The sequence below is a fragment of the Parasteatoda tepidariorum genome, chromosome X2 (assembly GCF_043381705.1).
Source record: "Parasteatoda tepidariorum isolate YZ-2023 chromosome X2, CAS_Ptep_4.0, whole genome shotgun sequence".
In the NCBI taxonomy this organism is placed as follows: Eukaryota; Metazoa; Arthropoda; class Arachnida; order Araneae; family Theridiidae; genus Parasteatoda; species Parasteatoda tepidariorum.
The window spans coordinates 17,874,918-17,894,484 of record NC_092215.1 but is presented as its reverse complement, the minus strand read 5'-3'; the positions used below and the strand labels follow the sequence as shown (position 1 = coordinate 17,894,484).

General features: G+C 27.2%; 1 protein-coding gene across 2 annotated transcripts; it reads left to right on the top strand.

The window, feature by feature from the left end:
* Positions 1 to 1,911: 1,911 nt before the first annotated feature.
* LOC107443854 (sorting nexin-19) lies at positions 1,912 to 19,260 on the top strand. 2 transcript variants are annotated; one of them, XM_016057860.3, is made up of 11 exons: positions 1,921 to 1,979; positions 2,977 to 3,020; positions 4,935 to 5,801; positions 5,886 to 6,033; positions 7,093 to 7,316; positions 9,590 to 9,748; positions 9,991 to 10,168; positions 10,249 to 10,384; positions 12,150 to 12,310; positions 15,227 to 15,338; positions 18,826 to 19,260. In XM_016057860.3, exons 1-11 carry the CDS (start codon positions 1,922 to 1,924, stop codon positions 18,881 to 18,883), a joined length of 2,145 nt encoding a protein of 714 aa, XP_015913346.1. In that variant the 5' UTR covers position 1,921; the 3' UTR covers positions 18,884 to 19,260. The 2 variants fall into 2 exon arrangements, with proteins under 2 accessions (XP_015913345.1, XP_015913346.1); XM_016057859.4 differs by having other exon boundaries at positions 1,912 to 3,020.
* The last annotated feature ends 307 nt before the right edge of the window (positions 19,261 to 19,567 follow it).

Sequence of the window (19,567 nt, the reverse complement as noted above, 5' to 3'; positions counted from 1 at the left end):
AAAATCTAATAACAGCTTAAATCAGTATGATCACTGGCTGGGTCAAAAAGAAAAAAATGCGGTTTTTTGCCAACCCTGTTTAGTTATAATAGTGTTTTAAAATAGTTGTAAGCATTATTTTCACATAATACAAGAGCTTTGATTGGTATGAGTAAAACATTCAAACAAATCTGATTTAAATATTTAAAAAAATCGATTTAATAAAAATAAATTCCAATTAAATTTTTAAAAAATTGATTTTTCACAGTTTTTAATTATGGTTTAGTAAAATTTAAAAGAACAAATTAAATAAAATTGCAAGGATCTTTTTCTTAATTATAATATAATATTTAAACGAGGTATTGCGTATCAAAACCTGCCCATAATTCGTGAAAATTTAAATAAGAAATAAATATGAGAATGCATTCTATTGAAAATATCTTCATTATTTAATGTTGTTTTCATTCTTTCATTAACTTAATAGAGTTTATTGAAGTAATTTTCTGATGTGCTATCTTAAAACAGGATAGTCAGGAAACTAAAAAGATAAACAAAAAATATTTAGATAAGAAAATAAGAATAACTTAAATATACGTTAAAAAATTATATTAATACAATGTAAGCTTTAAAATTCTTTATTTTAAATAGTATCAAACAAGTTTCATATTATTTATTGTCTCATATATAATAAATGAACATTAAACTACTTTTGTCGTTAAAAAATAATAAATGTAAAAAAATTTCATTTTTCTTGTTCAATATTTAATTTTAGTTGTTGTCATTTAAATTATTCCTATTGATTTATCACTAAAAAATTGTGTTAGTCATTTTTAGTTTCTTCCAAATCCTCCAATTTTTTTTCCGGTTCTATTCATTACTTCCAGCTCAACCTGATGTATTCAGATAATTTTCTAATTAGAAGCTTTAAAATGAAGTTACAGAAGTTCGAACTTCAGTTGCATTTTTCAGGAAAACAGACTTACTTTTGTCTCCAACTATACTCACCTTATTTAAGATAGAAGATTTTGTGAGTTATTAACTCAACATTGGCAATCACTCAAGAATTGGTGATCGAAATGGGCGTTGAATAGCACTCTCTACTTATAGCAACAATTCGCATGCTTTCACCATTAGCGTGTGGATAGTCATAACAGGGGGTAGCTCTTAAAGAATAAGCGTCGGGGCTACTTTAGAAAATACTTTTGCGAACAACATTATAGAAACAACAATATTTAAATGCGAACAATATTATACAAAGAGAAAATTTAGTAGTACATTCCTACACTGAAAGAGAAGGAAGGAAGAGAGAAAGAGACGGAAGGGGACCCCGTGAAACACTAGCGAATCAAGTTCTTGTTAGAATGTAGCGTGAATGCTCCAAGGGCCATTCTCGTGAAATGCACAATTCATGCATATCAAAACGCAGCAGGGAAAAATAATAGTAGTGGTAGTTGCAGTAGTTCATTTACGTCTCACTAAAGCTGCACAATGGACTATTGGCGACGATCTGGGAAACATCCCTGAGAATGATCCGAAGACATGCCATCACAATTCTGCTTCGGTAGCCCGACTACCTGAACCCGAAGTCGAGCACTTTACGGTAGAACAGTTTAACGAGGACCAATACCGCGCACCCTCGGTCCCTACGCCGACTGATCCAAGTGGTCACCCACCCGCACACTGACCGCAGCCAGTGATGCTTGACTTCGGTGATCTGCAGGGAACTGTGTCTTAACGATCACTCCACTGCGGGACCAGAGAAAATAGAAGATAACTTTTGGCCAAAAAGTATTTTTCTCTAACCAGGTTTTTATTCTCCCATGAGTGGCCCTATATGTAGCATTCACACTGCATACCATTAACTATGACGCGCACCTCGAGAAAAATGTTCATTTATAATCGCTTGTAACCTTTGCTTTTTAAAGTGAACTGAATTGAGTAAATGTTTAGGGTATGGTTTCTGTATCCAAAAATGAGGAAACAAAACAAAATTCACATGAGTATTGTTTTTTCCTTTGTCGTTAACATTGAGCCGTCTTGAATGTATTCATGATTTTTTTCAATTAATGTCTTTATCTCACTTGATTTGTTTTCTTCTGAAATATGACTTGATCTTTTTATAATGTTTTGTATGATAATTTTAGAGATAGAGCAATGTAATGATTAATGAACTGATAATATGTGTATTATCATTTTCAATATTTCTACTAATTGATAAATTCAACACTTGCCTAGCATTCATACTATGTACAATCTTTATATATATATTCTTACGCCTAAAAATATTGCATCATAGATGTTTTCCATCATTTCCTTTGATCATCAATCAACAAAACATTTACTTCGTGAGTCTGTCACATGGGCTCTCTTATTTTTTTCAATCAAGCGAATCAGTTTCTTGTTTTAGTCAGCGATTTAAAAAATCGTGCAATGGGATGATTATTGAAGTGATATTATGGTTTTCATCATTTTTACTGTTTCTACTGATTGAAAAATACTTTTCATTATTGGTAGCTTTTATAATATGTCTCCTCCTAGTCCATTTCTATGTACGTTTACGTGCAACTTTTCATAATTTTGTATCCTCTACATTCCATGACTTATATAATAAAATAGCATCATATCGATTGTTTAGAATATCTTTTAGACTTGCCTATACATCTGAGATTTATAAAAGAACTTACTACTTCTTAGGACAACTGTTTTGTTTTCAGAAGACATCTATACCTATCCCTGCTGAAAACCAAAATTTTCAAAGTTGTGGAGATGTGTTAATCATTGACAGTGAAATAAATGTTTTAGTTCAAAATATATCTAAACATTATATTTGTTCGTGGTATTATAGACTCGGTGATAATGATGAGTTTATTCATCTGTTAAACAAATCCATCAAAGAAACCCTTCATCGATTGTGTTCTCGGATTTTACAAATTGAGAGAAAAAAAATTTCTTACACTATATTACAAATATATCTACATTTTTTTTCTCATTTTGTAGAAGCGAAGAAGTCTTCAGAAAGTTTTTCTTGGGATAATGTTCAGGTAAGATTGTCAAATGTAACAGGTTTAAACTGTCTAAAATTATGTGATGGGGTTAAAAAATTCCAAGTTAAGGTGGATGCTAAGTGTAAATTTATTTTATTGTTTATTTTAGTTAGATTCATTTCATATAACTAAGTGTTGCAAAATAACATGGCTTAAATAAGAATGAAAGGCAGTCATTAAAGAAGAATTAAAAATCATGGGGATATTTTTATATCTTTTTAATTGTTGCATCTACTACAATCACCCAGCTATCAAATGAATTGTAAACTTGCTACTTTTAAAAAAAANAAAAAAAAAAAAAAAAAAAAAACAAATATATGCTTGGGGGTCATAACTAGTTGGACTTTTTGGGTTGATCTTCTTCTGCAATATTTTACATGGGCCTTTTTCCTTTTTTAAAAATTTCTTTGGGTGTAGATAATGATACAAAACTATATATCGAAAATCACAAGGAGCATGTGAGGTCAAACACTACCTGGGAAGATTTCTGTCAAGATTTAGCAACTTCGAGGCGGGGACTCACAAGAAACTAAAAAAGCATCACAGATGAGGACCAACAATCCAAAACTTTTGAAATTTGCAAGTTTAAAATCAATTTGGTAATTATAGTTGGCATAAGAAATCAAAGTATTAAATTATCTTCCACTATCTAGTGCTCCTAGAAAGGGTAGCAAATTATGTATATTGTATTTAGGAAGAATAAACAAGATTCATCTTATTTTTATTAGGTAGTAAATCTAGTTATTTTACTAGATAGTAAATCTAGTAATTTTACTAGATAGTAAACATTTAAAACCAATACTACCAGTGTTGTTGTAACAAATTTTTCAGTGGGGGGAACATTAAAAAATTCAAACATTTATCTGAACTTTAATTTAAGAATAAGTGTTTTTTAAAGCTTTTGTTAATTACTATGTACATTCTTAATCACTTTATATTACTCTATGTATTGATATATTCATTAAAATTTTCTTTATTGGTATTTTAAAATTAAGTTTTTCTCATTTAAATTTTTATTCATATTACATTAAAAGAAAACAGTTATAATAGGCTCTTAACTGGCTTTAATATTTCGAGTAAATTGTTTTTGCAGTGCATAAAATAAACAAATTGTCTTATGAAAACTGGGAATTTTTTTAAAAAAAATTTGATTTCATCTAAAAACCAATTGAGATATGCTGTTTCCCTATACATCTCATCTACTACACCCTTGAATACTAGTACTTCCGAAGATGATTAAAAATTTTAACTGGTGACATGCTTAATATTGAGGCTTTAAAAAATTACACATCTTCTTAAACCTGCAACTAACAACCCTCTTTAACAGATCTAGATAGCATATGTAACCCTATATTCAATTATAATTTTTATTTTGCATGCCTTTTGTACCATTATTTAAATCATTCTGTAATGTATATGTATATTGACTTCATTTATAATATCCAATAGTTTGTTTCAGGATGTACTTCGTAGAAGCTGAAAATTTTTTCAAAATCTTTATGCCAAAGGGTGATTTAAAATTTCTGAATTGTTTGTGTTAAACATATACCATATATTTCTGAATATAAGCCCATCCTTGTGTAAGCCTAAGAGTACTGTTTTAAACTGGAAATTTGCTTAAATTCAAAACTCATATGTAAACCGATATGTACTCATATGTAAACTTATATCAAAAAGAAATGTTGACACTAGTTGTTTTAATGGAATTAAAATTCAACCATGTACTCGCGAATAAATATGTAATTTAACAGTATAATTGTGTAATATTAAAATTACATTTTTCCTTAGTTTGTCTACCATATTAAATTTTAGGACTACCAAATGAATACCTGGGTGATTTTGTAGCTTTTTTTTATAGATATTTGATATTATGTAGAAAAAATTATAATTTTTATTTCAATTTTGTTTTAGATGAGGCACTGGGCTATGAGAGACACAGCTACTGAACGATGCTATCTTCAGAGTTTAATCAGTGCATTGTTGGATAAATTTGGTCCTTTTGAAAGTGAAAATTCCCTTCATAGTAAATCCTGTTCTTTGTTACATGCTATAGTAGTAGAAATTTTAACTGAAACCTTAATTCAACCGTTAGTTAGAGTTTTTAGTGATCCGTCACGTATAAACCTTTTAATTTTATGGATATTAGCTAATAAAGAAGACTCAACTGAAACATTAACTGTTGCCAAACTTCCATCAAACTCTTATAATAAATCTCAACCAACAATTATATTGCCTTCTGATGATGTATCTGTTGTGTCAAAGCCAATAATTGCCAAAAAAGTTACTTCACAATCCAGATTAACTGTACCTACATCGAGCAATTGTAATAAAAAAGCTCCAAATATCAGCGAAAATCCCGGTCATGAACTCAGTGTTGAAAGCTCAAGTTTTGCTTCACTTGCTGTTAGCTTAAAATCTTCAAGCAATAGTTATCTTTCTAATTATGATATATGTAATATAACTGATTTAGATTGTGATGATAGCGCATCAGATATCTGTGATAATGCTTTGATAAAACGGTCTAAAAGTGCTGATTACATACGACAGATGCCACAACTTAAAGCTCTAAATGAAAAAGATTATGACATAAAGTTGCAAAAGGGAAATAATAAAATGCTTGTTGTTGTCAAATCTGATTCAAATTCCAACTGTAGTATAGAACAAGCAGAAGAAGCTGTGGAATTAGAAGTTCCTACTCTATTTACTGATATAAAAATTACTGATACCATTCAACAAAATGAAGATGGCATTGTTCCTTATACACTTTACTGTATAGAGGTTAGATGTATTTTTTTTTTAATTTTATCTCTGCGTGTGTATATATTTATTTATTCAGTTTTGTCTTCTTTTTTTTTTTTGCAGTATACAGGAATTTTCCATGACACTCGCAGTGTATTGGGCAGTCCTCAATTTGTTACACAGAATGTCAGTATCAAAAGACGTTTTAGTGAGTTTGTTGCCCTTCAATCTAGACTAGAAGAAAATCCAGTTTTGAAAATTTTTTTAAAAGGTAATTTTTTTTCTTATTACTAATTGTTCAATATAGTATACTATACCAGAGATGCCAACTGCACTGTATTCTACAAAATATTTTAAAAACAATACATAACTATAAACTAAAATTTTCAGAATTTCAGTTAATTTTGCCAACATTTTGAAAGGCTCATCACAAAATAACTGTAACAAAGTAGCATTTCATAAAAGCTTTTGAATTATTTATAAGTTGTAGTGAGTAAAACTCTATAACTCGAATTTACTAAGCAAAAATCATACATTAATATATAAATTTTACTACCACTAGAAAATATTTATCATTTTAAAAAGTTAGCATCTTTGCTATACAATGCACACGGACTAACTACTGTAGGTTCTCCATAGTTCCAGAAAAAAGTTTTCCTAGTGGTAACAAGGGTAATGTATTTATATTTTAAAAAATTAAAATTTAATTAATTCTATCGACTACAAAACTCAAGTAATTTAAACATTTAAAAATCATATAGGTGATTACTTAAGTTTTAATATTTTTTAATCAAATATCTGTTTCATAAAATTAAGCTTTAGTTAACTACCACTGTAAAAAAAATTTGTTTGAAACTAACGAGAATCTAGTAGTTTTATCTCAATCTTAAGTTGGAGTCTCTGCAATACATTTAGAATAATGACGAAGAAATTGATGAAAATCAAAAAGATGGGTAATCCAAGACAACACGTATTTTGAAAAATTGACCCTGTATAAAATACTAGTTAAAGGAATTTTAATTAATCTGTGTCATTTCACTTTTTTTTCTATACTTAATCGTCATGTTAAATAAAAAATCTCATTGGAAATAAGCAGTGTATTCATTTCAAACGTTGCTACCTTGATGATAAATGAGACAGCGGTCCGCAAGACTAAATATTTTCTGCTTAAAAATCTGCCATGAAGATCTAAAGATTGGCAACCTATCTCCTATTGGCTTCTTTCTTCTCATCGGTGGTATCTTTCTGATCAACTCTCTTATCTGTAAAAGACTTGAGTCAAAGTTTGTGATGTGAAAATTAAATCCTCACAATATTTAATTTTTTTTAGGTATTAAAGGACCCAGTAAATGGACGACTTTACCATTTTCTAATTTAGATAAAAGGTATATTGCTGAACGTAAAGTATTCCTAGAAAATTATCTGAAAGCTCTATGTGATATAGCTCCAATTGCTCAAAGTTCTGAACTTCAAGAATTTTTAGCTTATGGTGGGGATGCAAGAATATCATTTGTTAGAAGAACTGGAGATATTAGTGTGCCAAGAATTGATAAGGTCAGATATTCTTTGGGGTATTTCAATATTTTTAAATCAGACATCTTTTTTTTAAAAAAAATATTCTTAAATCAATAATCAAATTTTTTTTTTTTTTTTAATCTATATAGCAAACTAGCCAACTCTTCCACTTTTTGCAAAAGATTGTATAGTTCTATTTAATGTGGTAGCAAAATTTTAACATTCATGCTTTATTCTTGCTTTAATAAATTTAGTTTAAATTGCTTTTGACTATCATAAAATATAAATAGTTTAAACATATTTAACACAGACATGTAGTTATCTTATTGTGTTGTAATTGTCAGTTAAATGTTACTATGATATCTGCTTATTATGTTTCTTAAATTGTCATTTTACTATCACCAAGAAAACACATTTTTGAAGAGCATAAAAATTTGCAGGTATGATATAGTTTCAATTTAGCAACATTGTATTTTTAAGTTGTCAATGTTCAAAATTTGTTTTTAAATTGAAATGGTTGATACACTTCAATAAGCTTATTGCACTTATTTCTCTTTTAATTTGGATATCTTTTAGCAAATTTATTATTTCTTCAATAAAAGATGGTTTTTCCAACATGAATTTGCTTTGTTTAACAAACAACTGGTACAACTACACATAGAATAACATGTTTTATTTTAGCACTGACTTTTGATGATTTTATTTTCTACTAAAACAATACATTTAACATTTTTTAAAAAGAAAAATTTAACTTAAACAGGTGTCTGAAGAGTTAAAAGATTTTGAAAATATAGATTTAAAACTATGCTATGCATTGTTGAATGCATAAAAAAATGTAGGGAAATGTTTATTTAAAATTCAGGGATGAGAGTTTTCCACTTTTTAGCGGATTTCCGCTTAGTTTGCTTTAGTCTCTCGAATTTTTGCTTTTTGTGAAAATTCAGTCATTGAAATAAAATAATTATATTTATTTTCGATTTTCAAAGATAAGCAGAGAATGCAAACTACGTAGCTTCCAACCCTTCCCATTTTCACTTATTTTAGCTATTTTCTACACTTTTGCACTCTGAAAAGAAGAATTTTCTGGCAGATAGCTCGTATTTTCGTAATTCAGGCGTTGTTGCTTCCTGTTTTCTGTCTCGAAATCAAGCAAAATAATAAAAAAAATAGTGGTGGATTTGCATTGAAAATATTAATTTGCTCAATCAAATCTTGTAAGTTTTTATTTATTATGACTAAGCAACAATACAAACAAGCCTTTTAGAAATTCTAAGTCCAGAATCTGCTAATATCTTGATACTTATTCACACCATTTTAATATCAAACATAGATTTTTGTATTTACCTGATTTCAAAGTTTCTATTCTTATTCACGCAATTTAAATATTGTTCATTGCGATTCTTATTTACAAGATTTCAAAATCGAATATCGCGATTTGTATGAACACAATTTTAAAACTATGTAGCTATTCTTATTTACGCGATTTAAATATGGAACATCGATTTTCGTATTTACCTGATTTAAAAGTTGCACATTGCGATTCCTATTCACGTGATTTAAATATCGTACATTGCGATTCTTATTTGCAAGATTTTGAAATTCAATATTGCGATTTGTATTGACAGGTTTTTAAAATCGCAATTTTAATACGAAACACTGATTTTCGTATTTACCTGATTTAAAAGTTGCTCATTGCAATTCTTATTAACGTGATTTAAATGTGGCACATTGCAATTCTTATTTACGAGATTTGAAAATCCAGTATCGCGATTTGTATTCACTCGTTTTTAAGAACATATGTAGCTATTCTTATTCAAGCGAATTTAACATCAAGCATCGATTTTCGTATTTACCAAATTTAAAAGTTGCGCATTACGATTCTTATTTACAAGATATATATATAATATTCATTCTTGGATTTCCTCATTTTTGCTTTCTGACTACTCTCATCCCTGAAAATTTTCATATGAAAAGTATTTCATTATAAAATAGCATTATCCCTAAATTATTATAATTACTATTCAAATGTTCTATAATTTACCTATTCCTCTTTACATTCAGTAACTTAGCATACATTGGTTTGCTGAAAAAAGATTTGTTTTGCAGTCAATCACCAAAGATCCAAATTACGAAATTTTTATCATTTGCATATTGCCGTAAATAACAGATTAACAAAAAATACTGACATTCAGTCAATGACTGCGCAAATTATGCCAGATGAATTTGTGCTAATATTGGTTTATTTCTAAATGTAATTTTTTGTTGATAAAAACTTTTGTATGCATATTAAAAGCTATTATTTTCTTTACTAGTTTTTTGTTCGAGGGGTCAGAGGTGCAATTGACATGTTTAAAACTGCATTACCAAGCTCACCTTTAGAAGTTGAAGGCATACTTCCAGTTAAGACTTCTTTAGAAGAACCTAGTTCTGACCAAAGATTTCATGAATATCTACTAGACTTTTCCTATCGCGTGAGTAATTCTCTCTTTCTTTCATTAAAAAATTCACTTAAAAAAGTTTTTTTTTATTTCAAAAATATTTTTAAATTCTTTTATTACAAGGAGAATTTTAAATTCTTTTATTGACTTATTTCCCCTCGTAATTTGAATCATTCTGATTATTTCTTCATTTTTCCACTGTAACTGATTTTTGTGAAATTTGTAATTATCCTTAATGAAATTTGCAGTTATATAGAATATCGTGATTTATTTAGGAACCTGAAATCAAGGAACATGTCAATAACTTTTTTCAAAATTCAGTTGGGAATCAATCTTATGAAAATTCATCCCATAAAGGAAAGGATATTGACGCAAAAGGAAAAAAGTCTTCACTGTTAAGAAACCTTTCAAATTTTAAAATTGAAGAATGCTGTTCTTGTACGGGATTGCATGGTATGTAAACTACTTATCACAAAGTCTAGTATCAAACTACTTATCATCATTTCAAATTTTTAATTCTTATTTATATTTAGATAACTATCTAGAGGATGAATACCCATTCGGTAATACAATGATTGAATTACTTGATGCAGCTGTAGATTTCAATGCCATGAAATTAGGAGATCTACGAACAAAATTAGTGCTTTTATTGTCACCATTGATTAATAGGTTAGTATGATATAAATAATATTCTGGTCGGTGCTCAAGAAAATTTAAATATATTTTTACTTATGGTATTAGCAAATTTTTTATAAACTTAAAACAAAGCTTAAAACAAATTTTTTGTAAGCTTAAAGTTAAAACAAATGGTATTCACATTTTTCTTTATCTTGGCTACTTTTAAACAGATTAACACTATATAATTAGAACAGAAATTAAAAGTTCTGAAAGATGTAGATAAAAAAATTACATCTAAACCAGAAATTGTTAAAATATTCTTAATCCTAAAAAGCACTTTGTTTATATTAAAATTGAAATCAAGGCGTAATTCTGAAGGCTTAGAACAAGGTGTTCCAATTTTGCACCATCATTATTGTGAAAGAAAATTTCAAAATCTAGAAAGAGCACTGAATGACTTCTAAAAAATTATGCCTGATATTAAATTATGTTATTTGAAATAAAAATTACATATATTTTAACGTTTAAAGTATTATATTGCTGCTTGCACTTGATTTACATAAAAAAATCTGCATTAATGTCAGTTATTCTTTCAGTTTCATGATTCTTTTTAATGTATAGCATGTTTTTCTCAAAATAAGCTCAGTATTTATGAATTATAAGTAAATATTTGCTTTAGTTTTGTGTCATTATGATATAGTGACCTCATTTTGTAATGTCTAATTTTGTTTGGACCACTGGAGTAGTTATATTTAGCGTCGACTGTATATACACGGTGTGATCCGTAAACGTTGAGACAAACTTCTTAGGAAGGTAGGGCACATTATAAGGATTAAGAATTGTATAGGAACCCATGACCAGAAATGTTATCATATGCCGCTGGGGGCAGTTTCCTATAATTCTAAACTGTAATGAACTCTTTCTAAGTATGCCTTTGAACAAGCACTCTCAAAGTTAGTTTTCATATTAGTGTTCAAATTACTAAATTATAGTTAAAAATCTATTACTGAATCAATTAAAATATAACTTTCCAGAATAATTGTTGAAAGACACAAAATTTCGGTAATTTAAATAAATATAAGTGCCTGTTAGAAAGCATATGCTGAAACAATTCATAATAGGGAAGTATCCCTAGCTGTGTAGAATGGCATTTCCTGTCATGGATTACTGTGCCATTCTTAATCCTTATGATGTGCTCAACCTCCCTTACAAGTTTATTACAGTTGTATATGTTGTGAGTAAGTGATACACACAAACTTTCCTTATCATCACTGAGGCTATTGTTGTTTGTATGCTCAAATTTTCATGTGCTTCTAATAACTACTCAATGTTCTTTCAAATTTTATTTGTAGTCAACTTGCACAGATACATCTTAAATAGTTCAGATGATTAATAAATTAGAACAATTTGATTGTTGAAATACTTTTAAACCATAATATGTTAAAGTAGTTAGTCATAATAAAAATTTTATGTGGCTTCATGGTTGTCTAAAGGCATACATGTTCTATGAACAGTTTGTGTTAGAAACTTTAGTCTAAGTAGTCTAAGTTAGAAACTTTAGCCAAATTTAAGAATTTTCTACTAATAAAAGCTAAACAAATCAAATTATCATTTTAATTGCATTTTAAGTCTAGACTATATTTTAAAGAAATTCTATTGTAAATAAAGTAGCATTTTCACCTCTTTAATAAACCTGTTCTGATTTTCACTTAGAACTATGTTATAGTTTTAATTTAATTAGAAGTATTTCTGCTATACTTGATTAAATTAAATATGTATTTTATGAGAACTTTATATATTCTTGATATGATTTCAGGTACATGGTAAACAAGATCGATTGTATATCTGATGAACACCTTGCATATGCTCTGCATTCTTTACATATGTACTTATGGCCTGATGAAGTTATAGTAAATGCTGCAAACACAGGGCAAGATAATTCTGCTAATATAGAAAAAATTGTTGAATGTTTAGAAGGTAAAATATTTGTACTTAATTAAATTACTTCTTTATTTTTCTTAATTTCTTTCTCTAATCTTATAATTTAAACAATATTTTGTAAATATTTTTGCAAAAACTGCTTAACCTTTGAGTGCCCAAAACTACCATGATTGTTCAAAAATGTTCCTTTCTATGCTAATTTGTTGATTGTATAACAAATAAAAATTTCAATGTTTATTTTTACTATATTCTGCATGTTTGAAGTAATATTTAAAATAGTTAATAGATGGAATTTTTTAAAACTAAATCTATGTCTAATTGGTGTATTCAGTTTAATGGCTCCATGGTAAATTTGCATTGTAATTACATTAAATTGTCATGTGATTTAAAAGAAAATTAGCTGTTTGTGGGTTATTTTTATAGTATAAATCTCTCATAATATTTTTTTAATTAGTGAATTTACAAAAAAGTAACTTAAAAATCAAGTTTTGTCATTTATTAATTAATAACTGTTAGATACAATTTAAACATTTTATCTAATAATAAATTAACTTTAGTAATAAATATCTTGTTAAAAGTTTAAATGAAATGCTGAAAACTTATATGAGCTACAAGTGCTGTGGTTAAAAAAATATTTTGAGAAAATTTTTTCTTAAAATATGTCAGTGTAGAAGTATTAATATATAAGTTTAAAAATAGATTTCACTTTATTTATTTTAAATAGAAGTTAAAGTAACAGATCAAATTTTAATGAATTAGTTAAGCGCATAGGCAATGCTTTTTAGTATTGCTTATTTTGTTTTTTTGTTTTTATGAAACTATACCAATGTTAAAGGGAAAAAATGCAGCTTTCATTTTTATTTTAGAATGTTTTTAATGTGGTTTGCACCACTCTTGTGTCTTTTTAGCCTTGTGAGCGCCTCTGCATTGCTTCAAAAAGCAGCCACTTTGAAACCATTTAAATATATTTATTAGTAAAGTATTCATATTTGTTATATTGTGTTAATTTATTATTTTTAATAACGTATCAGTCTTTTACAAATAAAATCTGTGAAAATACAATAACTTTTGATCACAAGTTGTGTTGAATTATATTCAATTCAATTTTCCAGGGAAAGAATATTATGATAAATTAAAAATATCCTCATGAAAAGAATAAGTAAAAAAGAAATTATACATTCGACTATTGAAAAGAAAGGTTTTGGAAGTGCTTTTGAAGAAAAGTTCATTATTTTAAATCAGGGAAATATTTTTTGAGAAATTATTTAAAAATTGTGAAAACAATTTGAAATATATTAATTTTATGCAAAGTCAAAAAATTTCTGATGAGAAAAGTTCTGGAAATATTGTTAAAATCGCTACATTGTTACAGGGATCAATAAATCTGTATACTTGTAAATGAATGGCTTTCATTCCAAACTGAAAAACTAGATTTTAATCATATTAGAAATAGTCATTTCTCGCATATAGTATTTAAAATTAAAAATGCTGTTTCCAAAAAAAAATATTCAATTGCACAAAAGGTCAAACTGTTTCTAGTGGTAGTGCAGACAAGAGACTTTTTTTCGTTTCATGCAAAATTATAATAAAAGATAAACAAAGATATCAGTGAGAACTTTAAATGCATAATTGCATGTTTTGTATGCATTAAAGTATTATGATTATCTTGCAAACTTAGTAACAAAAAGCTTTAAACTATTAATAATGGAATGCAAATAAAAAATAAGAACTACGTAAAAGAAGAAGAAAAAAAAAGAATAGCAGCAAAAAGATAAGAAAATATTTTTGAAAAACAAAAACCAAAAAAGAAATCAAAAAGATTGAACAGAACATAAAGAATTTTAAAGATCTTTAAAGCATTTATTAAACTTCAAGACATAGAAAATACTAAGATAAAGTTATCCACAACAATGCTTGCAGAAGCAATTGAAAGATTTAAAAAAAAGGGTTTTAAAAGCAAGATTTTTATTGAAATTCGACTGGCTCAGGTGCAAAAAAATAGTTTAAGTTGTAGAAATTGTTTAAGTTCAAAAGGTGCTAGAGGTTGAAGGTGCAAAAATTGTTTAAGATGTAGAAGATAAGTACAGGATAAAGGCGCTTGTCTTAAAAAAAAAAGGAATACAAAAAAGAAAGTCTTCAATGATAAACTTTTTTAAAAAACTCCAAAAACTTATCTGAATTAATTGTTACAAAAATGTGACAGATTTTATTAGAGGTAATTGTAGTCTATATATTGTAATTATTTTTTGAGTTCAAATTTATTGAAAATAGTAAATTAGTTTGCAATAAAAGTTTCTTGAAGAAAATATTTTTCTTTTCAGTTCAGTAAGTTTGGCATGTGATGTATTTTTTGTGCAAATGGTTGTATTGGTCTTTTTTTTTAACTAATTATTATTTTGGTCACTATTTTTTTGAAAAGTCTCTACTTCCCTCATTTTTATGTCAGTTTTTTGGTGAGAACTCAGCGTGTAGAATGTGTGTTAATCACTTTTTTTTGTTGTTGCTTACATCCGATTTAAGAATAAATTAAATAAGTGAATTGCATAATTAAAATATCTACTAAGTGTATTTCATAATTAGAATATCTACTACGTAAAATTTTAATATTTTATTGTATCAAGTTTCTGATTGGCTTTATTTTATTCATAATCGTTGTTGCTTAAGCTTATTATTCATATGTTTCTTCTTTACTTGCCAAATTAACAAATTGAAAGAGCTATTCATCTATCATGATTTTTTGTTGCAGCCTTCAAATTTCTAAATGTATTTTATTTTTCAATACATAAAATTTATTTTAAGGAACTAACATAGCATGTCTGGATAACTACCTTCTTCAGAAACCATTTGTAAAAGAAAAAATATTTATAACTGAAGTTGTAACTATGCCCCTTAATATCTAGGTTTTAAAATAATTGTTACCGTTTTATCTTAAAATTATTTATTTTTTCCTAGATTTATTTTCATCAAATTATTTCCTGCATAATGGTGTCTATAGTGTCAAATCAACTGTTCTAGAAAAGATGAAATTATTTATTTTATCTCTTCAGGATGAGAAACTGAATAAGTGAGTAATTTTTATGATACTAATGTAAATTGCTTTTGTTTCAAATTATTAAAAAACTTTTATGTAAGAGTCCTAAATTGAAAACTATGTGGTAGAAAGACTAGAGTGGTTAAACTAAAACTGAAATATAATATAAATTATCGATTAGAAGAAACTGATTAGAATGAAATAAGTAATGAAACTGAAAATAAAGAATTATTTCCAATCCATTACTTTAAACATATCAACTAATAGTTGATTGTTTAGTAATTTTTGTTTAGGAAACATAAATTAAATCTCAAATTTTTATTGCTTTAGCTATAAAAAATTTTCAAGAAATGAATTAATAGCGTGTAATAAAATCTATCTTAGTAACTCAAACTTTTGAATTAAAAAAAATAGTCTTTTGTACTTCTTAAATGTTACATTTTTCACCTGAATCTCTAGATGTATTATGCATTGTATGTTCAAAAACTATTGAATTTGTTCAATTGGAAATCTTTAACCAAAAGCAGAAAAAAATAGCTACTTATTTTTAAAGTGGGTGAAATCAGTAAACTTGATTAAAGAAAACATAATCATGGCTAGAAAAGGTATGTTGTAAATGTTTGTAAGCTTAAGATAATAACACATTTGTTTCTTATTTTATTTTATCCTGCCATTATTAATTTTTAAATGTTTTATTATAAATTATATCCTTTAGGTTGGATAATATTTTAGTATTAAATACTTAGAGTAGATAATAATGTTTCCATTGTTACTTACTTATTAGTCAATACTATTTTTTTAATAGTTATAACTATACATCCAACCATGCAAAAAAGCATATTAATATTTTTCTCTGAACATTTAAATGCTTCATTATTTATGCTTTCAGCACAACCAGTTTCTTGCATATTCTAATAAAGTTAAGTAAGATGAATAATTAATAATATAAATTATGTGTTATGTGTAAACTAAATAATAATTTCAATCATATTTAAAAATATATAACTTAAAACTTCTCACCAATTTTTTTTTTCTGTACTTACAGTATAATACTACTAGCTGCACTCACAGTATAATACTGAATTTGCATTCTATAATTATCATTAGTTTATTTTGCTCTTGGGAATAAACAAAGTTGTTTAACATTTGCTTAAATTAAACTTTTTTTGGCAAATCAAGTCACAAAATCACAACAAAAAAAGCATGTAAAATTCTCAAATTCTAAGTTAAACTATTTTTCCATTATAATGTTTTTTTGTGGCTTATGATTAATGTTTTTTATTGGCAGAAATAGCTTTAGGTTTTGCAATACCAAGGTTTGGTTTTGCATAATTGAAGAGAAGTTTGTGTTTTCAAAAATTCGAGATATAAAAATTCAAATATTTTAATGTAGTTTTCTTTGTCTAGAACTTTCAAAAAATAAACTTTTTGAAAACTGGGCAATAAACCATTTTGCTGTACACTACTTGATATTGTTAAGAAACTCACTTATCTGACTTTAAATTCCACGTCATCAAAGTTCCACAGACTGGGATGGAGGCAATCAAGCCTATATTAAAAGATTGCTTTTTCCTAAAAATCACTTTTTTGGCATCACTGTGTTTTAATTGCGGAAAAATTACTTGATGAGTTTTTATGTAGTATTGGAAATTTATAGAGAATTGATGTGGTTGTTAACAACAAAAAATTGAACACTTTTTAAAATTGTAATTTTTTTATGTATGTTTAAATACCAAAAAAAAAAATTTTTTTTTGCTATTTGTTTATCAAATTTTTACCACTTTGTGAAAAAATGGCTTTTTTATTAAAGATTTCTTTGGTTTTAAACCACGGCTTCACTCGTGGTCGCAGAAACCCTCCAGCAACACAGTATTGCCGTATCTGCAGATCTTTTTTCATTAGGATTTTTTTTTTAAAAAAAAGGGGGGAACCAACAAGGTTTTTTTGGTATTTTTAAGACGCTCATATTTTTAAATTTTGCTACATTTCTGTCTATCTGTTAAGCTGGATTTTTGAAATAATAATCTCTGCTTGACTGTGTTGAGGTTGCAGACAAATGTGGATTGATGGAGATGGTGCATGAGTTTCACGCTGTTAATTCTGCTATCGGGGCTACACTGACACATACTCCTTATTTTTTGCTCTTCTCTGTTTCATATTAAACTGTATGATCATGTGAAGCCCATCCATCAGTGTGTGGCGGGCATTGCCATCTTCGCCATTATTTTTATAAGTTAATTTACAATTATTTTGTATTTGTGAGTTGCCTTACCTTTATCTTACTCACCCCTCAAAGTCTCTGATCCCTGTGATGACTAGAGTGACTAAAATTTTAAATATGCCAATTATCTGATGTGAACAATATTTTTAATTATGAAGCCAGACACAAAAATATATTTCTTTAAGTAAACATGTCTATTTTTTGACAAATTTAAATTTTGGCAATCAGAAAACGCACAGTATGTTCCAAATAGTTTACTGGAGAGCTTTTGAAAATTTGGACCTCTTATTGTAAATTTCTATCTGTCAACTGTTAAACAGAATTAAAGTTGTAAAAATTTAAGTTTTAAGCTGGTAAAACTTCTGCACTTGTAAAGTAGATAAATTTTTATCTTATTTTGAAATATGTAATTTTAAATGCAGAAACATATAATTAGTGAAAAATTAAATAAAATTTTGAAAAGTTACGAAACAAAAAATATTATTTCTCAAGAGCTGTTAAATGGATTCTCTTAAGTTTTGTATTTTGTCATTTAAAATTGCATAGTTTAAATTGACATTGTGGACTTTGCAAACAAAAACGTTTTTGACCATTTTAAATGAAATAATAAAAATATTCCAATTTAAAGATTTTTTGGATATCTTTAGATAAGTGAATTTTGTAACTGTGTTTAAAAAAAATTGACTTTCTTAAATTGTTTGAGATACAGCAAAATACATCGAGAGTGAAAAGTAACCCCCTGTGCATTTGTCCAGTGTTAGGCTACATCAAAAAACCCTCCACTACATCAAATATCTCACTATGTCAAGAAACTGCTTTTCCCTCTAGTCTTCTATGGTAAAATGATGCATAATCTGGAAATTTCACTATACCTTGCCCACAGACTTAATATTTGAAGAGTAACATCAAAAGGCTATAACTTTTCAATTAGAACCAAATTTTTCAAAGTGTAGTAATCCTCTTTATTGTAAAGCTCAAGAAACCAAATCTGTTTTTTTTAAAGGCATCTTTATTTTAAAAGAAATTGCATTTCAAAGCAGATTTTAGCCTGAAATATAGTCTGCACGAACTTAATAGCGGCTCCTCAAATCATTGAGATTCTATCTTAATATGTGTCAATTCAGTCACTAATTCAAAAGTTATTAAGAGTACCTTTTTTATTTTGCACACTATAAAGTATTGATTCATTACATATTTATATGTCTCACTAATTTTACTACTTTTGCATAATTTTAATTACTAATTTTCCTTATGAAATGCTGATTCTAAAAAGCTTTTTCATTAACTTTCTTTTTCTAGGTGTTTACTGTTCCACATGTTTGATGTTATCGTTGAATATGTTTGTTCTGAAGCATAAATCTGTGCCTATCATTTCATATTGCTGTAATGAAACATTAATATTTTCTAATCTCAAAAAATTCTCAAAAATTGCATAAATCATATTTTTGGAAATTTAAATAATCAATATACATTCCATTAATATAAATCTTACCAAATTTAGTTAAAAGATCGAATTATATACATGTATCTATGCATTCCAGTTTTTATTTTATCACATTTAAGATTCAAGTAATCTAAAAAATTTTGTCTGTAACTTTTGATTGATGTTTATTTAATAAAATATATATTTGTGTATGTGATTAAGAAGATTTTTAATTAAACTTTGTTTATTTTTTTGTAATTTTTATATTTATTATTTGATAAAATTTGAAATAAATGAGTATGTTGATAATATTTCTTTTCCTTAGTTTTATTTTTAGCTTATAGTTTTCTTTTATTGCTTTTAATAAATTTTTAAAAACTTTTATTTTTTGTGTGATGAGACAAATCTGGACTACATAATAATTACTTTAAAAACGTAAGATCTGTTTTTATTTATTTATTATTCTAATTTTCTCTCTATCAACCAGTCAAACCTTATGCGTTTAATACTAAAATAAATTTAAAAAATTTCCTAGACATATTACTTATATTTTACTATACTACACTATTTTTATTACACGTATGAATTTTGTCGTACAGTTGTCACAGAACCCTGTTT

What these genes read in the sequence shown, in the direction of transcription:
- LOC107443854 (XM_016057859.4), top strand. Translation starts at nt 2,139, where the DNA reads ATGATTAATGAACTGATAATATGTGTATTATCATTTTCAATATTTCTA. An exon ending in TTTCTTGGGATAATGTTCAG is followed by an intron (nt 3,021 to 4,934) that starts GTAAGATTGTCA and finishes ATTTTGTTTTAG; the next exon opens with ATGAGGCACTGGGCTATGAG. An exon ending in TACTAGACTTTTCCTATCGC is followed by an intron (nt 9,749 to 9,990) that starts GTGAGTAATTCT and finishes TGATTTATTTAG; the next exon opens with GAACCTGAAATCAAGGAACA.